This window comes from Leguminivora glycinivorella, chromosome 19 (genome assembly GCF_023078275.1).
Source record: "Leguminivora glycinivorella isolate SPB_JAAS2020 chromosome 19, LegGlyc_1.1, whole genome shotgun sequence".
Taxonomy (NCBI): domain Eukaryota; kingdom Metazoa; phylum Arthropoda; class Insecta; order Lepidoptera; family Tortricidae; genus Leguminivora; species Leguminivora glycinivorella.
Genome location: NC_062989.1, coordinates 11,319,229 through 11,344,050, shown reverse-complemented (window position 1 = coordinate 11,344,050; position 24,822 = coordinate 11,319,229). Strand labels below are relative to the sequence as shown.

At 38.5% G+C, this 24,822-nt stretch overlaps 1 protein-coding gene across 1 annotated transcript in view; it reads left to right on the top strand.

Annotated features, from left to right (window-relative positions):
• Nucleotides 1-4,852: 4,852 nt before the first annotated feature.
• Nucleotides 4,853-24,822, top strand: part of LOC125236430 (probable ATP-dependent RNA helicase kurz) — a 40,336-nt gene continuing 20,366 nt past the window's right edge. The window contains exons 1-10 of the mRNA XM_048143233.1: nucleotides 4,853-5,032; nucleotides 5,126-5,308; nucleotides 5,765-5,945; nucleotides 6,932-7,426; nucleotides 7,570-7,785; nucleotides 8,587-8,828; nucleotides 9,975-10,121; nucleotides 10,744-10,893; nucleotides 11,866-12,031; nucleotides 14,174-14,393. Of these exons, the coding sequence (XP_047999190.1) occupies nucleotides 4,958-5,032; nucleotides 5,126-5,308; nucleotides 5,765-5,945; nucleotides 6,932-7,426; nucleotides 7,570-7,785; nucleotides 8,587-8,828; nucleotides 9,975-10,121; nucleotides 10,744-10,893; nucleotides 11,866-12,031; nucleotides 14,174-14,393 (2,075 nt within the window). The 5' untranslated portion in view covers nucleotides 4,853-4,957. The remainder of the gene's footprint in view (nucleotides 5,033-5,125; nucleotides 5,309-5,764; nucleotides 5,946-6,931; nucleotides 7,427-7,569; nucleotides 7,786-8,586; nucleotides 8,829-9,974; nucleotides 10,122-10,743; nucleotides 10,894-11,865; nucleotides 12,032-14,173; nucleotides 14,394-24,822) is intronic.

Here is a 24,822-nt window from a genome sequence, read left to right as displayed (position 1 = left end):
TTCTCGAAAGGTACAAGCCTTGTATTACAAGTGCGCGAACTGTCAAATCGTATGGGTTGTCATGGAAACACACTTGTAATACAAGGCTTGTACCTTTCGAGGTACGGGCCACAGGTCTAAACTCAGCTTTAGAGCCAAAACGAACTCGCGAGCGTAGCGAGATTTCGCTATATTGAAAACTTTCCTGTAGCTGGACTACAAATTTGATGGAAACTAAATTTAAATAATAAAACAACCAAATTTCAAATGCTCTGTTTATTAACTTGGTAGCCAATAACTATTTAAATGTAGGTCACAAAACAAACAGACTGGACTTTCAGATCCCAGTTCTTTCCTCGCTATAAGACCACATGCAGAACAACTAAGGTAGTCGATGGATTCTATCGGAGTCAGAGTTAAGCCGCAAATCATATTTATATGACCTTTCGAACATGAGAAGCCTTCAAGATTCTCATTGCAACATTGGCAAGTATACTCAAAATTATCTTTTACGTTATCGAAACCTGAAGGTACCAGCTCTGCAACATTTTTCTTATACTTTTCACAGTAATACTCAATGTATTTCTTGGCTGCTGAATATGTTTGTGAATCTAAATCTGTCAATGACTCAGTGTTTTGTTTCTGTCTGCAAATATTCGCAAATTCCGAAATCATGTTTTTTGCATGTAATGCAAAAATCCACTCTTTCATCACATCTATAGATGTCTCAGGAAAACAATCTTTGGAATTTATTTTCAGAAGGTTTCTTAAAGTGTGGTAATAATTTAATATAATTAGATATAACTTATTCCCGTAGATGTTCTGATTTAAGTAAAGTTGACTATAGTCTATTGCAGGCAATGTTTTTAGCCTTAAAGCTTTGCACCGTAGTAGTTCTAAGCAGTCCCAATAATCGGTAAACTTTTGTGTTGGGTTTTCAAGAAGTAAAGGCAATTCTCTTCCAAAACCTTCTTCTTCACAAAGGAAAATGATATCTAGTGCAACATTCTCTTTTCTAAACAATAACTTTCTGTTAAGAATAGCTAGAGCACATATGACATTGTTTTTTGAAAATCCAATTCCGCATAGGTCATGATTAGATAAATTTTCTTTGAATGTCTTTTCTTCTATATTTACATTGAGTTTTCCATCCATAATTGTGATATCTAATTTGTATATTTTACAGTTTATTGTACCAATGTAGAATTGATTGCCGCTTTCAGTAATTACTGTAATTTTATAGTCATTTAGGTTGTTTAAATATTCTGATATTTTATTACATGTATCATCTATTAGCAGGACAAGTAGATGTCTATGTTTATGGCAGATTAAAATAATTTTGTCGTCAACAACTCTGTATTTGAGGTGTTTAACAACCATTCTGTCTTTATGTGGCCACGGGCAGTCACAGTTAATTAATTTAGGACTGTTATTCTCCCACTGGTATTTATAGACATACAACTGCCCAATTATATTAGTCAGTACTAAAAAAAAAACATCATTTGACATTGGAATCCATGTTATAGTTACAATTTCACCAGCATCACAATGTTCTGCTATTAATTTTTCAATAATTATATCTTCATCTGCGCTTTGAAGTTTCCAGAAATATATATCGCCATTTTTCTGTGCCGTGACAAAATTAAATGTGTCATTGTATTGGGAACCCCAGCAACAGGAACATGTTTCTAACACATCTGCAATTTTTTTCACGTCCTCCACCTTGTGAGGTAAATTTCCATCTAAACTTTCTATATATTGCCTCTCAATTATATCTGAGACATTGAGAAGACTAGAGTAACCACAGCTAGCTGCTACAAATATCTCAATGTTACCAACATTATTCAAAATTGCAATAACACTTTCATTGTTATGAACAAAATTAGGAGGTGACCATTGAGCCGACACGACGCTGGCTAACTCCTCCATCAGTTGAGCATTGTGGGGCCACAACGACGGGTCCAGCATCATCCTTATGTAGTCTATGTTCTTAATATTATTTGACTTCATCACTTTCTTCGAAAACAATCTTGAAGCTGGGCTAGTCTTTGGGCACGGGATGTCAGTCATAATCCAATCAATTTTCTTATCAAAGCATTGGACATTATGCGTTAACTTGAAAATGGTAACAATTTTTTCGGAGATCAAAGTTAACATAGAATCGTCCCAGCTTAGAAAAGGTGTGGGTTTACTGACGATTCGCCAAAAAACGTTTCCCAAAGTTTCACATCCCAAACTATTATTCCCAAATTATCATTTCCCAAATAAACGTTTGGCAAAACAACTTATCGCAAATTGACATTTAGCAAAACTTTTTTTGCCAAGTATTTGTTTCCCAAAATGTTTACTTGGTCAAATTTCGTTTTACCAAATATTATTTAGTCAAAGGTATTGTTAGGCAAAATTTCCATTTCCCAATCCATACTAATATTATAAATGGGAAAGTGTGTGTGTCTGTTTGTTTGTCCGTCTTTCACGGCAAAACGGAGCGACGAATTGACGTGATTTTTAAGGGGAGACAGTTGAAGGGATGGATAGTGACATAGGCTACTTTTTTGTCTCTTTCTAACGCGAGCGAAGCCGCGGGCAAAAGCTTGTATATTATAATTAAATGGTGCACTAGAAATTTGTTTGTTGATTTTATACTTTGTGTCCAAGATTTGTGTGAAATAATGTGTATGTCGTACTTTTTTTCCTCCTGCTGCAAATGGCAAGGATGTCATTTTCACTTACATGTTCGGATACATTTTATTAATAAGAAACCTGATGTTTTCAAGACCATTATGTTCTATAAACTTTTAATTACTTTAAAAAGTCATTTCCGATTTGCTCACTGTCAACCTAACACGCTCCTCCTCGCTTCGCTCGTCGTCGCACCTAAACTAACTCTGTCACACACGAGTTTTCTGTTACAATACTAATAAAATTATTACATTACATTTATGCCTTGTAATATTTATTGTCAAACGTGGTTTTGTATGGTGTAATTTGTAGAAACATTTTTTGACAAAAAAATAGTTGACAAAATAATTTTGTCCAGTAATTAATTTGACAAAAATAAAGTTGAGCAAACTTTTCTTGTCCAACTGAAGCACTTGGGAATAAAACTGAAATTATCATTGGACAGATTTTAAGTTAAATTTGGCAAAAAAATCTTCGGTAAATTAAATGGATCCCGTACTTAGAAATGAAGATGCAAATGCCTAAATATTTGCGAAATTTGCGATGTGAAATTTTGACCAAACATGTTTTTGGGATATAAGTTTTGCCATTAAAAACGTTTGCGAAATAAAGTTTTGTCTACATAAAATTTGACTAAGTAAAATTGTGCCAAATGATAATTTGACCAAACAAATTCATTGCGAAACATACCTTTGCCAAACAATACTTTGGGAAATGAAACTATTGCGATTTATGATTATTGGGAAATGAAATTTGACGAAACGTTTTTTGGCGAAACGGCAGGACACCGTAGAAAAGTAGCAAAAATGACCGTCTGAGGCCCTTTAATTTCAGTTACAAATCTCTCCGCTTGGAGCGCATGTCTCGCTCAATGATCAGCGACGTGACATGACATTAGACGTTCTTTTCTCTAGGCTGATTTCGTCGAATAGAGCAAGTCAAGACGTAGTCCCGTGGTAGTGCGCCGGCTTCGTATGCAAATGTTCTCACGTTCGATCCTAACAGCGACCTTTTTTTTTGTGTATTTTAATTGTGTTTAGTTATTGTTTTATTGATACAAATATGTCAACTTAAGCCCTTTTACATTGTTTGCCCCATCTTAGGATTCTTAGGTAAAGTTGTAAATCTTGCGAAAAATTTCGACAAATTGTAACAAAACAAAATATTTTTGGATATTAAAAAAAAATCAAAAAATATTAGTAGAACAAAATAAAAAAGCTCTCATCAGGATTTGAACCCGGGACCTCTTGCTCCGTAGGCGGGGTCACTACCGAGAAGGATAAAATATTGTCAAACCCTTATGTACCTGCAATTGCAGCGCCACCTATCTTTTTTTTAATATGTGCACTTCTGATACTTAAAGCTTTCGCTCCTTACCTCTAATCTCCATACTTTAGAAGTTGTCCAGCACGGGAAGCATGGTCGCGCGATAGACGATAAAATAGCAGGCCGTCCCTATCGCACTATTCGTAAGTGCGATAGGGACGGCCTGATATTTTATCGTCTATCGCGCGACCATGCTTCCGTGTAGCACGGAAGCATGGTCGCGCGATAGACGATAAAATAGCAGGCCGTCCCTATCGCACTATTCGTAAGTGCGATAGGGACGGCCTGATATTTTATCGTCTATCGCGCGACCATGCTTCCCGTGCAGGAGCGTTCTAAAACAAATACAATAAATATATCGTGGAAATTTGAAAAATCTGATGCGACTGTGAATGAAAACATCAGTCTTTGTATAAAGCTAGGAACACACTACGCGGACGTCCGTCGTAAATCGACCGCGGACGGGAATCTGGACAATGGAAATACACATAACCGTGCAAACTATCGGTCGACGGACGCGGACGTGGCCTTGAGCGCACGGACGTCCGATCGAAATCTGGCTCTCTGGATGTTTTGTTCCGTGCACACTGATAGGTCGCGGTCGCGGTCGTTTTACGACGGACGTCCGCGTAGTATGTTCCTAGCTTTATTTTTAAAACTTTTTTTCTGATTCATTCATAATTTTATGATCACAAGGCTATGATTGCATGTAGACATATCGGTGGAAAGTTTCTGAACGCTCTTTCAAAATACTTGAGCCATCTTTTATGACGCTCAAAAGTAGGTTTAAACTGGCTTTATAGAAATGGTCTTAAATATGATTTAAGAAAAAAGAAATGTCATATCGTTACTGTCATAACAAAAACACGTTTCTTTGACGTGCTTTTACAGTATTTTAATTTTTCTGCATGTTTAAAACAAAATGTAAAACCTAACATTCATCCAAACAGTTTAAAATATTGTGGTTAAAATGGGGAAGCGAGTTTATAATGCTAAGGCTCGCCAAGTTGTTAAAACTAGCATAGATAACACCAAAACCAATGAGGTAATGTTTTCTTTTAGATCATGTCCTAAATATTAGGACTGTCTACACCTAAATGATCTAAGTAAAAATATTATTATGATTTCGTATTTTTAGATCAAACTAGAATTTGCGAACAACGAATATGGATCGCCTGATGCGAGTAATATCCTCGCTCTGCCTGCAAAGAAGAGAGAGACGAGAATCATCAATGAAAAGAAGGAGAAAACACGATTCCTCTCAAAACAGCAGAGGAAACGGCTTGAAAAGATTGTCGACAAGAAAAAGAAAAAGGAAAATGTAAGTTGTGCAACAAATTTATGTATTTATTGCATTTCCACAGCTGCTGTAGATATAATTTTTGCCAGGGCCAGCAGGGTTAGCACATGATTGCGTCGAGAGTATGTCGCCGCGAGATAGACTACCCGTCCTTATGTCATTAATACATTTAGAAGAAGTGTGATCTATCTCGCGGCGACATACTCTTGTGGCCATCATGTGCTAAGCCTACTGGTCTAAACTCAGCTTAAGAAACTTATTGAATATTACTTTTTAGATAAAGCATGCCTTTTTTCTCTACAAATTAGTAATTTGTGAGTGTGTTTAGTAAAACATCGCACTTTGTCGGTTACCATTAAGGCGAGATTTACTTGCAATTGACAAAGTGGGATGTTTTCCCGTGCACACTCACATTTGTTAAATTACTAGTGAAAAATACCACAATACCTTACTTATGTTTATTAATTCAAATTACAGAGATCGGCTCTTCTAGACTCCCTCGCTCAAGTCCAGGCATCGCAGGAAGAGGTGAATCAGATGACAACAATCTCGACTGTACAGACTCTGGGTCTACGAAGGCTTACGGATCTAAGTACCGTTGCACCTGCACAAGAAGCGGACACTAGCGGGAATGAGAAGAAATTTAGTAGCATTGCTGGTATGTAAGGATTTTTAACAGCAGCTCAGCAATTTGTACATTTGGATCATGTCTCCAATTTTGATAAAAATTGGTAGGCTGATAGAGTCCATGATGCTGAGCAAGATCCACTTGGTTTCCCAAAATGTCCCAGGTAGTTTGTATGAAACTGTATAGAAAAAATGTATAGAAATCGGGTAACAAAAAAGGAAGGTTTCATACAAACTACCTTGGACATTTTGGGAAACCTAGAGGATATTGCTCAGCGTCATGGACTCTATCAGCCTACCAATTTTTATCAAAATCAGAGACGTGATCCAAATGTACAAACTTTTCGGGAATTGCTCAGCTATTAACTTAGAGAGTTTTCATATTATCTGTTCAAATATCAGATAAGTTACCGGCAGGGTTAGCACATGATTGCCATGAGATAGACTACCCGTCCCTATGTCATTAATATAGTTAGAAGAAGACGTCTGATCTATCCTGCAGCGACATACTCTTGCGGCAATCATTTGCTAGGATTGCCTACTCGATGTTAGCTGCTGAAAAATACCCTATATGATCAAATCTTTCTTTTCCAACTTTAAATCATTATTTGTAAGAAGTACTTTAAAAATATGCTCCATTAATCTAATTTCATTGGTTCACAAATAATTGAAACATTTTTTTTTTTCATTTAATTATTCTACATTTAATTATGTTATCTATAAACAGAAATTGAACAAAAAAAATCCATACTAATATTATAAATGGGAAAGTGTGTGTGTCTGTTTATTTGTCCGTTTTTTACGGCAAAACGGAGTGACTAATTGTCGTGATTTTTTAAGTGGAGATAGTTGAAGGGATAGAGAGTGAGAGTGACTTAGGTTACTTTTTGTCTCTTTCTAACGCGAGCGAAGCCACGGACAGAAGCTAGTATTGTATAAATGGTCAGAAATTGTAATACCTGGAATTTGACTCCTACACAGGTTGAAATTTCATTAAATTAATTTTCCATATTTTAGGAGCAAAAAAACGATTGCGCCTTCTGAAACTCGATAGTGAGGAGAAAAAGAAGAAATCTAAATATGACCCCAATGTAGTTGGTCTTGAAGAATCTTCAGAAGAATCAAGTTCGGAATCTGAAGATGAACCAGAGATAGTAGAAGAAAAAGTAAACACTCAAAACAGCACTCTAAATGATGTTAACAAAGATGAAACTGTAATAATCAAAGATGATGAAATTAAAAATAAAATAGATGCTGATAGTATCCAAGATTTGACGGAAAAAGGGCATAAAGTGTCAAGAAATGGGATATTAAAAGTAACACTAAAAAAACCAGAAAAGGTTAAAGAAGAAGTTAAAAAGCCAAAGTTGGAACATCCAACAATTGTTGTTGAAGTAAAAAGAGACCCTAAGATTCAGGTAGCGAGGCTGAAACTCCCGATTTTGGGGGAAGAGCAGAGAATTATGGAATTAGTCAATGAAAATGAGTTTTTAGTTGTTGCGGGTGAAACAGGTAAGTTTATTAATACTTTGTGCTATAAGATGTGTTATATTTGTAACAAATTGTCAGGATATTAGTCCATTTTCGTATGCGTTCTGACGTCTACGTTTTTGGCGATGAAATGACGAACTTTCGATCATTTAATTTTTTTTCAGGAAGCGGTAAAACCACCCAAATACCCCAGTTCCTCTACGAAGCGGGGTATGCTGAGCACAAAATGATAGCAGTGACCGAGCCGAGAAGAGTAGCCACCGTTGCCATGGCAGCGAGAGTCGGGTACGAGTTGGGGTTGAGCAACAAGGAAGTGTCTTATTTGATGAGATTTGAGGGCAATGTCACTAAGGATACGAAGGTCAAGTTCATGACTGACGGTGAGTCTGTAATTTGCCAGCTGTTGATACAAAGGGGCAATTACAGAATTTGGGTCCCTCCAATTAGTAAAAGTTGTTAACAAAAATTAACTCGCTGTCAGTTTCGTGACGAAAATTAAGCATAAAATCTCTCTAAAAATTTAATTATTTCACATTATGAGTGTAGATTATCGCTTAAAGTTTATGTAATTAACATGAAAAAAAAAATAGAAATTGCATGCTTAATTATCGTCACAAAACTGACAGTGACTTAATTTTTGTTAACAACTTTCGCTAATTCGGGGGTCCCAAATTCTGAACATGCCCATACTTGTGTAATGTCTGTTCGTAAATAACACGATATATTCGCAAAGTAGATTGTAGTTTGATAAAAAATGAGTCAAATTATAATAATACGTAATTCAATCGTAACAATTTACAAATTTTCAATCGTATTTTCAATAAAAAAAAAAGGTTTCTGAAACTAAGGAAGGTATTCTGTAAAATATTGGCTATTGCAGCGAGATTTACACATTACAAATATTCCATCCAATTTTCAGCTCAGTGTGTCAATAATGTAAATTAAAATATGTCTGTGCAGTCCACAACCTTAATATTTATAGCAATAACATCGTGTATACATATTTTTGGCACTCCGTCCGCATTTATATTTCATAAATACCTTGACTGTACAGTCACCAGCATAAATAAGTGATGATTTCTGTACCTTGTAGCTTTAAATCAGACAAGAAGTTAATGTGACAAGTTGTATAAATCATCACATATTTATGCCAGTGACTGTACATAACATTTTCTTTTCAGGTGTCCTTCTAAAAGAAATCCAATCAGATTTTCTCCTAAGCAAATATTCTGTAGTAATAATCGATGAAGCACACGAAAGGAGCGTTTACACTGATATTCTACTAGGGCTACTATCCAGGATAGTTCCTCTTAGGAGAAAGAGGGGTAGTCCTCTGAGACTCATTGTCATGTCTGCTACGCTTCGGGTTGAAGATTTTACGGAAAATACTAGACTTTTTAAGGAACCACCGCCAGTTATTAAGGCAAGTTAAATATTTTTTTTTTTTGTATGGATAGGTAGACGTTTGACCACGATCACACCTGATGGTAAGTGATGATGCGGTCTACGGTGGAGCACGCTTACCTATGAGATACCTATTCTATTGAGATAAATTCGAGAACTTAGAAATTTCGGGTCTATTGAATTCACTAACCACTAGTCGCGATAGTGGACGCAGCCGATGCGCACGAATTAAGGGACGGAGAGACAACTTTTTGGGCAAACTCGCATGCGATTCTCGTTACATTCAGGGGGCCGATTTTTGAGTCTCACTGTCACTAAAATACCGGTTGAAAACGGTGAATTGCCTATTATTTTCAGTGACAATTTTCTGAATTCGAACGCCGTGAGACTCAAAAATCGGCCCCCTGGACTGTTGGTGCTGGGGTTACATCAATTGAACCATTTGATAAAATCTCGCATTATAATGAAACTCGCATTCGGGATCTCGTACCGTCATAAACTTTAAGCGATAATCTACATTCAGAATGTGAAAAAAGTAAATTTTTAAACATGCTTAATTTTAAATTGAAATAGATATCATACACGAAAGAAAAAACGACAAGGCCCACTGGTGGCCGAGCCGGGAATCGGACCCGGGTCTTCAGCTTACGCGGCTGACGTCTTCACCACTAGATCACCCGCCCGCCCTGGTACCCGACGAAATTTCTCTAGTGTATGTTATCTCTGATAAGGCTAGGCGCCTTTTGACCAACTCTAAGGGCGAGCAATTAGTGCTTGCATCTCATAATCCTTTGCAGGATTACGATATAGCGAGAGAGATGGTGCTACCATCTATACGACTAGGCCGTCTATACGCTTAGCCGCGTAAGCTGAAGACCCGGGTTCGATTCCCGGCTCGGCCACCAGTGGGCCTTGTCGTTTTTTCTTTCGTGTATGATATCTATTTCAATTTATAATTTATATATAGTAGTGTGACTACTTGAAAAAGAACGAATCAAAAAATATTCAATGAAATAATTTGATTTGTTCCCTAGTCAATCTAGTCATGCTTAATTGTCGTCACAAAACTGACAGCGAGTTAATTTTTGTTAACGACTTACGCTAATTGGGGGGACCCAAATTCTGAAAATGCCCTATGCCCTTACAAAGATTTTTTTGTTTTTAGATTGAATCCAGGCAGTTTCCTGTGACAGTGCATTTCAATAAGCACACATACAGCGATTACCTAAAAGAGGCGTTTAAGAAGACCGTCAAAATACACACGAGACTCCCTGAAGGTGGCATTCTCATTTTCGTCACCGGACAACAAGAGGTATTTATATTGTTTATTTTTCACGGCTCATGGGACCCTGGGGTCCGCTTTTAACAACTAATCCCAAGATTTGGCGTAGGCACTAGTTTTACGAAAGCGACTGCCATCTGACCTAACCCGAAGGGTAACTAGCCTTATTGGAATTAGTCCGGTTTCCTCACGATATTTTCCTTCACCGAAAAGCGACTGGCAAATATCAAATGACATTTCGTACATAAGTTCCGAAAAATTAATTTATATTGTACTAGTAATAACCACAAAATTTTCATGAAACATGTAATCTCAACAATATTAATATTAGCGCCATCTAGCCGAGCGTTCCCTAAAGTTGTAAAGCCATCTTGGCCACCGTACCTGTTTCTATATGGTTCTGAGGTACGTTTTATTCTTAGACTGTAGCTATACGGAGTTACATATCGTCACTACTTTTAAAAAAACTTGTATCTTCGTCTGTCAATGAAAAGAAAATTGTAGTAAGTATGTATGCAATGCATATAGACTGCGTTTTAACTTTGAGGAACAGCGTGAGATACGAGATTTTTTAAAAGTAGTGACGATATGTCTTTGCTTGAACCGATGACGGTCTTGTAAGTTAGTTTACTAAATTCTTGTTTAATTTTAGGTGAACTATCTAGTCCGTAAACTGCGAGCCTCGTTCCCCTACCGCAAAGACGTGGATTATACAAAACTGATCACCAAGAAGAAGGCCGTGAGTGAAGAAGACGCGGCTTTGGACTCCGAGCCTGAGGATATTGAGTCTGATGATGATGAGGTAATATGTCTAAATTATAGAGATGCAACGGATAGTGGTTTGGCCGGATGCCGGATATTCGGCTGACGGGACCGCCGGATATCAGTTATCCGGCCGCCGAATATTCAGTCTAGAATGTTGACCTAAATGGAGTAATCTCGATCGACACTTAAAACACTATCCGGTATCCGGCCGAATAGTAAAGGGTGGCCGTATAGACCGGATACCGAATAGTGACCGAATATCCGTTGCATCTCTACTAAATTATTGTTAACTATAAGAGAACTACCTAGTCCGCAAACTGCGAGCCTCTTTCCCCTACCGCAAAGTCGAGGACTACACCAAATACGAAACAAACGATATTGTGTCTGATGTTGATGAGGTATGTATATTCTCATTTCTCAATGTTTCTTAAAGCTCGGCCACAATTGCGCGTTCTGAGAGCGTATACGCTCTCAACGCTAACGCTCCGCCTATAGGTGGAACAGCAACGTCATAGCTTTTATGGTGTCAATTTGCTGTGCAGTCAGAAATTTAATTCGTTGACTGTACTTAGTTAAAAAGGCATACGTGTAAAGCTGGCTGAAAATAGTGTAGGTGTAGTTCTCTCATCTCTACATATTTTGACAATCTTTGTGAACTGCTTAAACATCTTAAATCATCCTCCTTAAGTTATCCCGGCATTTGCCACGGCTCATGGGAGCCTGGGGTCCGCTTTGACAACTTTTTCCAAGATTTGACGTATTCACTAGTTTTTACGAAAGCGACTGCTATCTGACCTTCCAACCCGAAGGGTAACTAGGCCTTATTGGAATAAGTCCGGTTTCCTCACGACGTTTTCATTCACCGAAAAGCGACTGGGAAATATCAAATGACATTTCGCACTGTTCAGAAAAACTCATTGGTTCGAACCCACGACCTCCGGATCGAAAGTCGCACGCTCTTACCGCTAGGCCACCAGCGCTTTAAAAAAAAATCATTCCCGTTTTACAGGTTGAAAAGGAAATGAAACGAGCACGCAAAGCCCGAAAGAAGGCAAAGAAGAAGTCTAAAGCGCTGCCCAAAATAAACTTAGACGATTACGACATGCCTGAGGACGACGGACAAGCGGACTTGGTCGGGAGCGATGAAGATAGCGAGGGGCATCTGAGCGATTCAGGTAAATATTGTATCTCTAGATTAGAGATGCACCGAATATTCGATTACTATTGGGTAACCGGCCTATTCGGCCTTTATTTTAATATTCGGCCGGATACCGGATAGTGACGTACTATCCGGCCGGATACCGGATGTGCAATTTTTTATTGAATGATTTTGGGGTAAACAAATTAAATATAAAAAAAACAGTTCCGGATAGCAGTTACTTATATAATAAATTAATAAATTGTAGGTATTGTAGGTAAAATTCTGCTGCCGAATATTCGGCGGCCGGATACCGAATATTCGGCCGATGGTTGGGCCGAATATCCGGTATCCGGCCAAACAACTATTCGTTGCATCTCTACTCTAGATACAGTTACCGGCATAAATAAGTGATGATTTCTGTACCTTGTCACATTAACATCTTGTTTGAAATGTCATACGAAGTTGTCAAATGATTAAAAGCGATGGCTGAGATATGCGTCATACTCGTGAACGGGTGCCGTCTGTGAAGACCGGTCTGTTTAAGCTTACTGGGGCTGTTATAACTTAGTAACTTTAATTCTAATTTTTATTAAATTAGGACACTTTGTTCGGTTGTCGTTTGTTTCCTTTCTTTTAGTGAATATTTTAAATATATGATTTTGACTCATGGAGACCATATACATCTCTAAGGAGAATTAGATTAAGTAGATATACATTTTATTTTTAGTTGTGACATTTAGAGTCATTTGCACCTCTAAAGTAATTTTAGACTTTTTTTTTTTTGTATTTGTACTTTTTATATTAAAATTTAGTGTAGTTCTTGGTTGTAATTCGACATTTAGAGACCTTCTACATCTCTAATTAATTGTATAGAGTTAACTTTAGTTAGAACTTAGAATTAGTATATAATAGTATCAATTGTAATTTCAACTCAATTTTAAATATTTTTTTAAATACCTATGTACATGTGACGTGTAAAAGTGCCCCTGTGGCCTATTTGCTGAATAAATTATTTTGATTTTTGATTTGATTTTTGACAAGGTGCAGGAATCATCAGTATCATCACTTATATTGTAAATATATTGTGGGACACCTTACACAGATCAACCTAGCCCCAAACTAAGCAAAGCTTGTACTATGGGTGATAGGCGACGATATACTTACGTATATATATAAATACATACTTGTATACATATACATTACTTAAATACATTTATGCCAGTGACTGTACAAGTGCTCTTTTGATATTAGTTAAATTAAGGGAAAGGTTCTTTAGGTAAAAATGGTAAAATACAATTCATATCTCTAAGAAACTAGTGCATTAACTCTAACTCAAAGAATTGCCAATTCGAGTCCCAAGCATTTGAACCTCAAAAAGAAGATGAAGATGTCACTGACATCATATGATGTCGCTGGGACTAGAAGTGTTAAATTTTTAACAATCGATTCCAACTAAAACTCCGGTTTCCGTTTAAGAAGTGTAACGGATATTACGGTAGATGTCGCTACAACTTGCATTGAAAAGTGGAAAATGTAAATTTTCGCTGACATTCACATGGATGAGATCTTGGTAGCTCAGATTCAAGTCACCCAAGGACTTTTTCTTTTTTGAATTGATTCTAAGCTAAGTATAATAGTAAGTATAGTAGTAATTGTCGACGATCCCAAACTCACAGGCGGTATTGAACCCTTAAGTCTAAGGAGAGACTTCGCCTCCTTTTTTTTTTAATTTATTTAACAAATAAGTACATTATATTCTTCACATTTATGTTTCTCGCCAAACTGTCTTATGTGTGTTCTATCGCCTGTAAAATGGGTTGTGTTCTGAAGAACTGTTTGACATGATGCCAACGGCAACTTTTCATTATCGCACCGCTCGCCATCGACAGGGCGCTCATCCACACACCTTGCAACCTAAATGGTCGCGCACCGTGCGGTTTCAGAGGAATTTCCTCCCACGAACGCTCCGGCTGTGGAATGAGCTCCGTGCCGAGGTATTCCCGATGAACTACAGTATGGGGTTCTTCAAAAGGAGTGCACAAGTTTTTAATGGGTCGGCAACGCGCATGCGACACCCCTTGAGTTGCAAGCGTCCATAGGTTACGGTGACCGCTTTCTATCAGGCCGAAGTGGTATAAAAAAAGTGACTAATCAATAAAAAAAAACGTTTTCCCAGATGCCGAAGAAGACACTCTAGCACCCGCAATAAAATCCTGCCGGCAACCCCTATGGGTGCTACCTCTATACTCCATGCTATCTTCAGCCAAGCAAGCCAGAGTTTTCGAGCCAGCGCCCCCTGGTGCGAGAATATGTGTAGTTAGCACGGACGTCGCTGAGACCTCGCTTACTATACCGGCCATTAAATATATCGTGGATAGCGGGAAGAAAAAGATGCGGTAAGTTACCAGAATATGGTTGCACCAAACACATATAAGCAAGAAGGTTTTTATCTGCAGGGATATATCATTGTTTTTATTGAATTCCGTTAACTTCGGCATATAGTTAGGTATATTAAAGAAAACAGAATGGGATAGTTTGTTTTCTTACATTTGTATTTTTCTAAAAAAAACCATACACCTGCGATAGATGTTAACTTCAATTGCTGTTGAGAAACGGACTTTACAATTAACTCACACTAAGTAAGTGTCAAAACTATGACATGTCAATCTCATATCGAACACACAAAGCCCGTTTCTTAACAGCAATTGATGTAACATATATCGCAGGGGTATCGGATGTTTCAGAAAAAAGTTACGAATGAAATAAACTAACTATGCTATTCTGTTTCGTATAATGGATCTAACTATATTCCGAAGTGAACGGAATTCAATAAAAACACGGGTATAATTTGATTAAAGTTGAGCAAATACAGATAATAGTCACTTTCGTAAAAATCAAGTAGTTACGCCAATGTCTGCGATTATTGCCTAGCGAAGTTTTTGATTGTTTTTAGAAAATACCGATTAGAACTTCAGTAATTTATTTAGTCGTATGGCAAATAACAGAAACATTCATAAGTTAAAATTAAGTCCAATCAGCCATTTATTGGCCTCGTCGCTAAGGGTGATCAGGTCTTCTGTAGGTCCATTGGCATAGCGCGTCACGGGGCAATCCTCTATTATGTGCTGGATTGTTTGTGCAGTCTCACTTCAGTAATGGTGAAAATAATCACTTGATATTTCCGCCCCATCTATTGTCTAATAGTACATTGTGCAACAAGGGGAGGTACTATACTATCAGCTACAAACGTGCATGGCGAATTTATCAATGAATTCATTCATAATAAAATTTCTACTTGTAGTACTTGAATATTACTAACGAGAGTAAGTTCGAAGTCGAGGTTGTAATATTCATACTCCCCGAGTTATACACAATGTTTTTCATCACACTTGCAATATAAAAATATGTAAAAAGATAAAAAAATGTTAAATACATACATATAATCACGCCTTTATCCCATAAAGGGGTAGGCAGAGCACATGAACTACTAAGTTACAGGGCCACTCTTGGCAAAAAGGGTTTAAAGAAATCTAAATTGTGACATTGCAGTGACAGGTTGCCAGCCTCTCGCCTATTACTACGCCACAATTTATACCAAACATCGAAATAAAGTCAATAAGGTCATAAATGCTGCCAAAAATAGATATAAACAGGAACAACTACAAAAATGTGGAAAGGATTTAAGGAGGGTGTGGTCACATATTAATGGCTGGTTGGGTAGAAGTAAGGCAAGTTTAGATCAAGTAATAATTAAGTACCTAGGAAAACAAAACAAATTAGAAAATATTTTAAATAATTTCTCGAAAACATTTACTGAAGAAATTTCTAACTTAAAACAAGGCCATAGGTGTGATCACACCTTCTTGGATCGATCTAATTATGTATCTCATGCGCCAATGTCAATGCGATTTCGTAGGGTGCGTGCACAGGATGTGTTGAAAATAATAAATAGCCTAAGTGATGACAAATCTCCTGGTTGTGATGCCATAAGAGTGACCGACATTAAATATGTTAAAGAAAAAATTAGCCCATTAATAGCTAAATTTATAAATCTTTGTGTAGAAAAAAGTGTTTACCCGGCAGATTTAAAAATTGCCAACATAAGGCCATTATATAAATCAGGAAGTCACACCGACTATACGAATTATAGGCCAATCGCGATACTATCTGTGATAAACAAAATCGTAGAAAAATGTATAATGGATCAAGTATCCGATTTTTTGGAAAAGTATAAGATAATTTCTGATTCGCAGCATGGCTTTCGTAAAGGGCGAAGTACAGCGACCGCGCTGGCAGGTTTTACAGACTACGTTAATGAAAGCCTAAACGAGCGGAAGCAGCTGGTGGTTATCTTTATTGACTTCAAAAAAGCATTTGATACTTTGGAACACCACCAGCTGCTTCGAGCTATGGACGAGTGCGGAATACGGGGCCCACTCAATCAGTGGTTTAGAGCCTACTTGTGCGACAGAACACTTCAAACAGTCATTGACGGAAAGGTAGGTACAAAGTTCAATATCACTTATGGTGTACCTACTGGCTCAGTGTATGGCCCCATTGGTTACAGTATGCATGTTAATTCTATGTGTAATGTACTCAAACACTGTAAAGCATTTATGTACGCTGATGACACATGTTTAGTGTTTGCTCATAATGATTTAAATGTCATACAACAAAAACTACAAGAAGATTTCGATAGTATAGTGCAATGGTCTCACGACAATGGTATTATCCTAAATCTGTCTAAAACTAAATGTATGCATATATATTCGCCGCATAGTAGGATATATGGCGAAGCCAATCCGGTTTTAATAGGTCACTCTTATGAGTGTTTGCATGGTAAAAATGGTACTTGTTGTTGTAATGCGATTGAAGTCGTGAGTAGCTATAAATACCTGGGCTTGACTGTAGATAGCAACTTTTCTTGGAAATTACATGTTGAAAATGTTTGCAGTAAACTAAGACTAGCTTTAGAAAAAATTTACCACTTGAAATTTATTGTAAACAGGGCTACTTTGTACACAGTTTATCATGCGTTGGCGGGTTCTATTGTATCTTATGGTATAAGTACCTATGGTCGCACCTTTAAGTAGTAGTAGTAGTAGTAACTCTTTATTGTACAAAAACACATAAAAAAAAAGCATACATTAAGATGTGAAGTACAAAGGCGAACTTATCCCTTTGAGGGATCTCTTCCAGTTAACCTTTGAGTAAATGAGAGAGAAAACTTGAAGAGGGTAACAAATTCCGCAATTTGTACAACATGGTACCATAAAGACAATGGGCAAATAATATATAAATAATTAATAAATAAATAAATACACATACAGTAATAGGATAAACCTAACTATATCACACAAAAAGGAATGTGAAAGATACACTAAAGAGTTGACAAGGAACACAAAATATATACAAAGCAACAAGGCAAATTAGTCAGATAACCATAGCTTCTTTAACCTCTCCTTGAGCGACGCGACCGATTGTGCCTGCCTAAACGAGACGGGCAGTTCATTCCATAGTTTCACTGCACGGACAGCAAAAGACTTGTGGTATCCACGAGATTTGTGAGGGGGAATGGCAAGAGATAAATTCGCGCTAGAACGCAGACGGTGGCCACTGCCATCAGCCAGAAAAGTAAATTTTTCAGAGAGGTATAAAGGAGAAGAAGGTGTAAAAAGAGCATTAAAGAGAAGAGAAACAGCGTGGAGATCCCTACGGCGGCGGATAGGAAGCCAGTTAAGTTTTTGACGGTAGTAAGACACATGGTCGTACTTCCGCAGACCGAAAATGTACCGTATGCAAACATTTTGCAAGCGCTCTAACTTATTTAAAAGATCTTCCGACATGTCGAGGTTCACAGCATCGCCATAGTCGAGTAACGGCAGTAACAGTGAGCGAGCTAACATAGTTTTGGTATCGAGAGGCAGGAAATTCTGTAGGCGCCTCAGTGAGTGGAGAGAACCAAAGAGCTTTTTGCTGATCTCAGATACATGAGGGGCCCAGGAAAGTGTTTGGTCCATGGTGACCCCTAGATTTTTGACGGTTGGTGAGAAAGGAATTGGAACACCATCAAAGAAAATACTAGGTGACACCAGCTCCGACAGTCTTGAGACGTAGTAGGGACTACCGAAAACGATCGCCTGCGATTTCATGGCATTAACTTTAAGTCCAAAAGATGAAGCCCACAAACAGACAGCTTCCAAGTCAGCGTTAATTTGGCTTACGAGATCTTCAAACTCATCGAGGCTAGCAGCTGAATAAATTTGCAGATCATCTGCGTAAAGGTGATAACATGATTTCAATAATTTCGTGATATTATTTATAAAGATAGAAAAAAGCAGTGGAGATAGTATACCCCCCTGGGGGACACCAGAAGAGAGTTCACGCCAATCAGAGAGATTATCATCAACTCGGACTCTCTGACGCCTCCCCAAGAGGTAGCTGCGAAACCAGGACAGAGAAGTGGGTGAGATATTTAAAAGTTTTAAGAAGGCTAGGAGGATGTCAAAATCAACTGAGTTGAAAGCGCTGCTAAAGTCTAAGAGCACCAAAATAGTAACTTTCTTATTTTCTATGTTCAAACGAATATCGTCCGTGACCTTAACAAGAGCGGTGGTGGTGCTATGCCCGGGGCGGAAACCGGATTGGAGAGGATTGAAAAGATTGTGCCTATTGAGATGCGAAGAGAGACGTCGATTTGCAAAATGTTCAATGATCTTGGAAAGGACTGGTAGGATGGAAATGGGACGATAATGGGAAAATGAGGAAGGATTTGAAATTTTAGGAAGTGGGATTATATGTGCAAGTTTCCAACACGAAGGGAAAACACCAGAGGAAAAAGAAAAATTTATTATGTGCGATAGAACGTTAGCTATTGAGTCCGCTACGACCATGAGCATATCCAGGCTCAAATTATCATCCCCGACGGCTTTAGTCTTAATAGATTTGAGAATTGAGATCACTTCTTGTGGGGAAATGGGGTCAAAATTTAAAACTGAGATATCTGGGAGTGGAGAGTTGGCTAAAAGGGACAAAGAACGTTGCTTAACCTTTCGTATGCGTCTGTCAAAAAATTGTCATTAATATATTAGTCATAATAACTACATGTTAAAGTTGAAACAATATGGAGCAGATCTGCTCCTAAGCATACGAGAGGTTAACTCGCGGATCAAGGCAAACAGGAGAAGTGCTCAAATATAGATTAAGCGCGTTCAGGTCTAGAGTCCCGATAGTGCCAGGCTTAGGCTTGCCAACACCAAGTGTTTTTAAAAAATTCCAGAGCTTAGTAGGGGAACATTCGTCTATAGATCGATGTATGTATTTTCGCCTAGCGTCCCTACAGGCTTTGTTACATCGATTACGAAGCGATATATAAGCTTGATTATTGCGTTCCGAGGGATCGTGCCTTAGCCTTATACGAGCCCGGTTCTTCTTATTCATAAGGTCTCTAATATCGGAAGTAAGCCACGGAGCTGGGAAATGTTTGACACGTGTGGGTTTAAGAGGAGCGTGTCTGTCAAAAACCTCAAGCAAAATATTGTTGAAAGTCTCTACCTTCTGGTCTACATCAGCTGAGGAGTCCAACACATCCATCCAACATATTTCGCTTAACTCGGTAACAAGAGCATGCTTATTGATATCGGCAAAGTTACGCCTCATGATAATTTTATGACGTCTTTTGGGGGGGCGAATTTTGAAGGAGGCGAAAATTAAGTCATGATTCGAAAAAGCAGGAGCATTAATTTGACCAAGACATGACACATGCGCAGGAGAAGAAGTAAGGATTAAGTCGAGTAAAGAAGGTGGGCCATTATGCGGAAAATGAGTGGGAGTAAGCGGTAAAATATGAATATTGAGAGAAGAAACGACAGATTGAAGCCTTTTTGAACGTTGGTCGTTTTTAACAAGGCAAGTGTTAAAATCACCCATTATTATAATATGCTCAAACTGAGGGGAAAGATTAAATAATGTATTTTCTAAAGTGTCAAAATAGTCAACATTAGAGGAAGGGCTGTAAAAAACTCCAAGAAGAACTTTAGTATGATATAATGAGACATCAAGAAATAAATACTCAGGAGAATTCGAATAAACAGTGGGAGACTGAGCTGCAATTTGGCAAGCAATCTCACCTCTCAGGTAAATGGCAACCCCACCGCCTCGCACCATGCTGTTTCCGCCATCGCTACTACCCGTTCTGTCATTTCGAATAAGACGGAAGCCGGGCAAAGGATAGAGGGTAGATGGAAGTGAAGGTTTTAACCACGACTCGGAGATCAAAATTGCGTGAATATTCTTGCTGTTAAAAGTAGCCAGGAGATCTGGATAGTGGGCCGGTACGCTCTGTGCGTTAATGTGCACGACATTAAAGTTTTTTGTGTTGGTTTGAAACGTGCTATGCAAGCGATCGGCGAGATCAGGTACATCAGACCCATCGCTCAAAGAGTCGTAAAGGCTGGAGGAAGACAAAGAGAAAAACTCGCTATCATTGCTTAAGTTAAGTTCATCTGACATGGTAAGTACTGATAATTGTTTAAGTTAAAAAGTAAACGTGTAAATAAATAAAACGGTATAAAAATATAGTAATTTGTGATGTACTTGTGTGAGTAAAATGTGCTGTTTTTAAATCCTCTCGGTTGTATGGCACCTCATTTACTCGCCAGCAGCTGTAAATACAATGAAAATATAATTAAAGTAATATATAAATTTGATGCAATAAAGTTCCGTGTAAAATTCAATCTATACACTTGATTTATAACAATTAATACCGTCTCGCGTCACACGGGAACAACTATAACCACCGACAAACGTTTAAAAAGAATAAATTAATAGTTTAAAAAACACTATAAAACACGCTTTTATAAATGCACGTAAAAGCCAAAAATAAATTATGGATCGTTCAAGTTGTCTCTATTTGTGAGCTGAAGTTTAAAAACTATGTGCTTTTAATTATAATATTTGATTGTAAAAGCGTGGGGCGCTGGAACAGGAAAGACTTTTTGTATAACTTGCTGATAAATCAAATAATGCTATGTTACGGGAAGGAGGTTACACAGATTGACGCGCTAACTGGAGTTGCAGCATGACTAGTAGGTTCTACATTAAACAGTCAAATCAATTAAAAGTCAGTGTTCAAAGTAGGTACCAGTTTGTCGAACTCAGACAAAATATGCGCTAGTAGCGAGGAGAGTCGACAGTCACCGACACTTAGAACGCCGCTTTTTTCCGGTAATCAAAGTACAAAAGGGGAAAGTGTCTACAGTGACAGGATGCAGAGTTCTTGTTCGTGGACGAGATATCTTTGGTTCTCTTTGGTAACCCTTAGGCGGCATATGTAAACGTTATGTTCTTATGCAACTTCATTCGCCAGGAAGTTCGGATTAGTATTTGTTTACAAGAAAGTCTTTCCTGTTCCAGCGCCCCACGCTTTTACAATCAAATATTATAATTAAAAGCACATAGTTTTTAAACTTCAGCTCACAAATAGAGACAACTTGAACGATCCATAATTTATTTTTGGCTTTTACGTGCATTTATAAAAGCGTGTTTTATAGTGTTTTTTAAACTATTAATTTATTTTATACTTTTTAGTCATTAATAATGAAATACTTTTAACATTTATACATAAATTTATTTCAAGTAGGCGGATTTTACATGCCATTTGTGGCTTAACGTGTACTTATTGCTCATTGCTACTTAATAATAACTAGCGGCTACCTTCTTATTACGGTATTATCATAAAAATGTTTATACCTAGTAAGTTATCCGTAAAAGATAGACAGTATAGACATGTGCCATCGCGGACTTTTTGAAGACATTAGAGAGACATACTTTCGCCATACATTGTTTTGAAGCTCTCAGCTAGTGGGATTTTGTTTGACTCGATTAGAAAATATTGTCACATTTCAACTAATTCAAACAAAATTTAAGTATTTCTTTTTTGCCGAGCCCCCATTTGTTTGCTCTTAAAGGTCACAAGAAAACGCTAACCCAACTTATCTTAAATACTACGTTGATCTTTCTTTCATGCGGGGGGCTTCGCCCCCAAACCCCTTTGTTTGCTCTTAAAGGTCACAAGAAAACGCTAACCCAACTTATTCTAAATACTACGTTGATCTTTCTTTCATGCGGGGGGCTTCGCCCCCTGAGATCCCCCTTTTCTTTACTCTTAAGGATCACAAGAAAACCTTAACCCAACTTATTTTAAATACAACGTTGATCTTTCTTTTATGCGGGGGGCTTCGCCCCCCGAGCCCCCCTTTGTTTGCTCTGAAAGATCACAAGAAAACGCTAACCCAACTTATTTTAAATACTACGTTAATCTTTCTTTTATGCGGGGGGCTTCGCCCCCGTGCCCCCTTTGTTTGCTCTTAAAGGTAACAAGAAAACGCTAACCCAACTTATTCTAAATACTACGTTGATCTTTCTTTCATGCGGGGGCTTCGCCCCCGAGCCCCCTTTCTTTGCTCTTAAAGGTCACAAGAAAACGCTAACCCAACTTATTCTAAATACTACGTTGATCTTTCTTTCATGCGGGGGCTTCGCCCCCCCCCTTTTTTTTACTCTTAAGGATCACAAGAAAACCTTAACCCAACTTATTTTAAATACAACGTTGATCTTTCTTTTATGCGGGGGCTTCGCCCCCGAGCCCCCTTTGTTTGCTCTGAAAGGTCACAAAAAACGCTAACCCAACTTATTTTAAATACTACGTTAATCTTTCTTTTATGCGGGGGCTTCGCCCCCGAGCCCCCTTTGTTTGCTCTTAAAGGTCACAAGAAAACGCTAACCCAACTTATCTTAAATACTACGTTGATCTTTCTTTCATGCGGGGGCTTCGCCCCCGAGCCCCCCTTTGTTTACTCTTAAAGGTCACAAGAAAACGCTAACCCAACTTATTCTAAATACTACGTTGATCTTTCTTTCATGCGGGGGCTTCGCCCCCTAGCCCCCTTTTCTTTACTCTTAAGGATCACAAGAAAACCTTAACCCAACTTATTTTAAATACAACGTTGATCTTTCTTTTATGCGGGGGCTTTGCCCCCGAGCCCCCTTTGTTTGCTCTGAAAGGTCACAAGAAAACGCTAACCCAACTTATTTTAAATACTACGTTAATCTTTCTTTTATGCGGGGGCTTCGCCCCCGAGCCCCCTTTGTTTGCTCTTAAAGGTCACAAGAAAACGCTAACCCAACTTATTCTAAATACTACGTTGATTTTTCTTTCATGCGGGGGGCTTCGCCCCCCGAGCCCCCCTTTTCGTTACTCTTAAGGGTAACAAGAAAACCCTAACCCAACTTATTTTAAATACAACGTTTATCTTTCTTTTATGCGGGGGCTTCGCCCCCGAGCCCCCTTTGTTTGCTCTTAAAGGTCACAAGAAAACGCTAACCCAACTTATCTTAAATGCTACGTTAATCTTTCTTTTATGCGGGGGGCTTCGCCCCCCGAGCCCCCCTTTGTTTGCTCTTAAAGGTCACAAGAAAACGCTAACCTAACTTATCTTAAATACTACGTTGATCTTTCTTTCATGCGGGGGGCTTCGCCCCCCGAGTCCCCCTTTGTTTGCTCTGAAAGGTCACAAGAAAACGCTAACCCAACTTATTTTAAATACTACGTTAATCTTTCTTTTAGCCCCCCTTTTCGTTACTCTTAATGGTAACAAGAAAACCCTAACCCAACTTATTTTAAATACGACTTTGATCTTTCTTTTATGCGGGGGGCTTGGCCCCCCGAGCCCCCCTTTGTTTGCTCTTAAAGGTCACAAGAAAACGCTAACCCAACTTATTCTAAATACTACGTTGATCTTTCTTTCATGCGGCGGGCTTCGCCCCCCTAGCCCCCCTTTTCAATACTCTTAAGGATCACAAGAAAACCTTAACCCAACTTATTTTAAATACAACTTTGATCTTTCTTTTATGCGGGGGCTTCGCCCCCCGAGCCCCCCTTTGTTTGCTCTGAAAGGTCACAAGAAAACGCTAACCCAACTTATTTTAAATACTACGTTAATCTTTCTTTTATGCGGGGGGCTTCGCCCCCCGAGCCCCCCTTTATTTGCTCTTAAAGGTCACAAGAAAACGCTAACCTAACTTATCTTAAATACTACGTTGATCTTTCTTTCATGCGGGGGGCTTCGCCCCCCGAGCCCCCCTTTGTTTACTCTTAAAGGTCACAAGAAAACGCTAACCCAACTTATTCTAAATACTACGTTGATTTTTCTTTCATGCGGGGGGCTTCGCCCCCCGAGCCCCCCTTTTCGTTACTCTTAAGGATAACAAGAAAACCCTAACGGCCTAGCCACGACAATGGTCTAAGGCGTCTTGCGGCAGCGGCAAGCGGTAAGTCACAAAAACAAAAACGCAGCGCGCGCGAGGCATGCCACGACCTTGCCGCTGTACGAAATCGCGCGCGGGTTTTTACGGGCCTACCCGCGGGAGCGGCGCGCGGGGCGGCGCGCGACTCAAACAACTGTAGCGCGCCGCGCCCGCACCGCCACGACATTACAGCGGCGCGACCGGCCTAGGCGGCTAGATGGGTCTAGCGATTCCGCGCGAAACAAAATATTTTGTTTTTATTATGAGCGTCTTGAACCCGAAACCTTTATTTAATGAAAATTGAATTGTACTTTCGCGTATGTAGTATGTAATAATGTTTTCAAACATATTTTTGTATAGTATTTATTCGTATTTACTGTTAATTTTTTTCTAAGTGTTTATTTATATTAAGTATCATTTAACTAGCCATAAAATAAATTCCATGTACTTAGTCATCACACATATTCTCTTGTACAAGACGTAATTGACTAATTAAAGCATTCTATGCCCTTTAGAGTC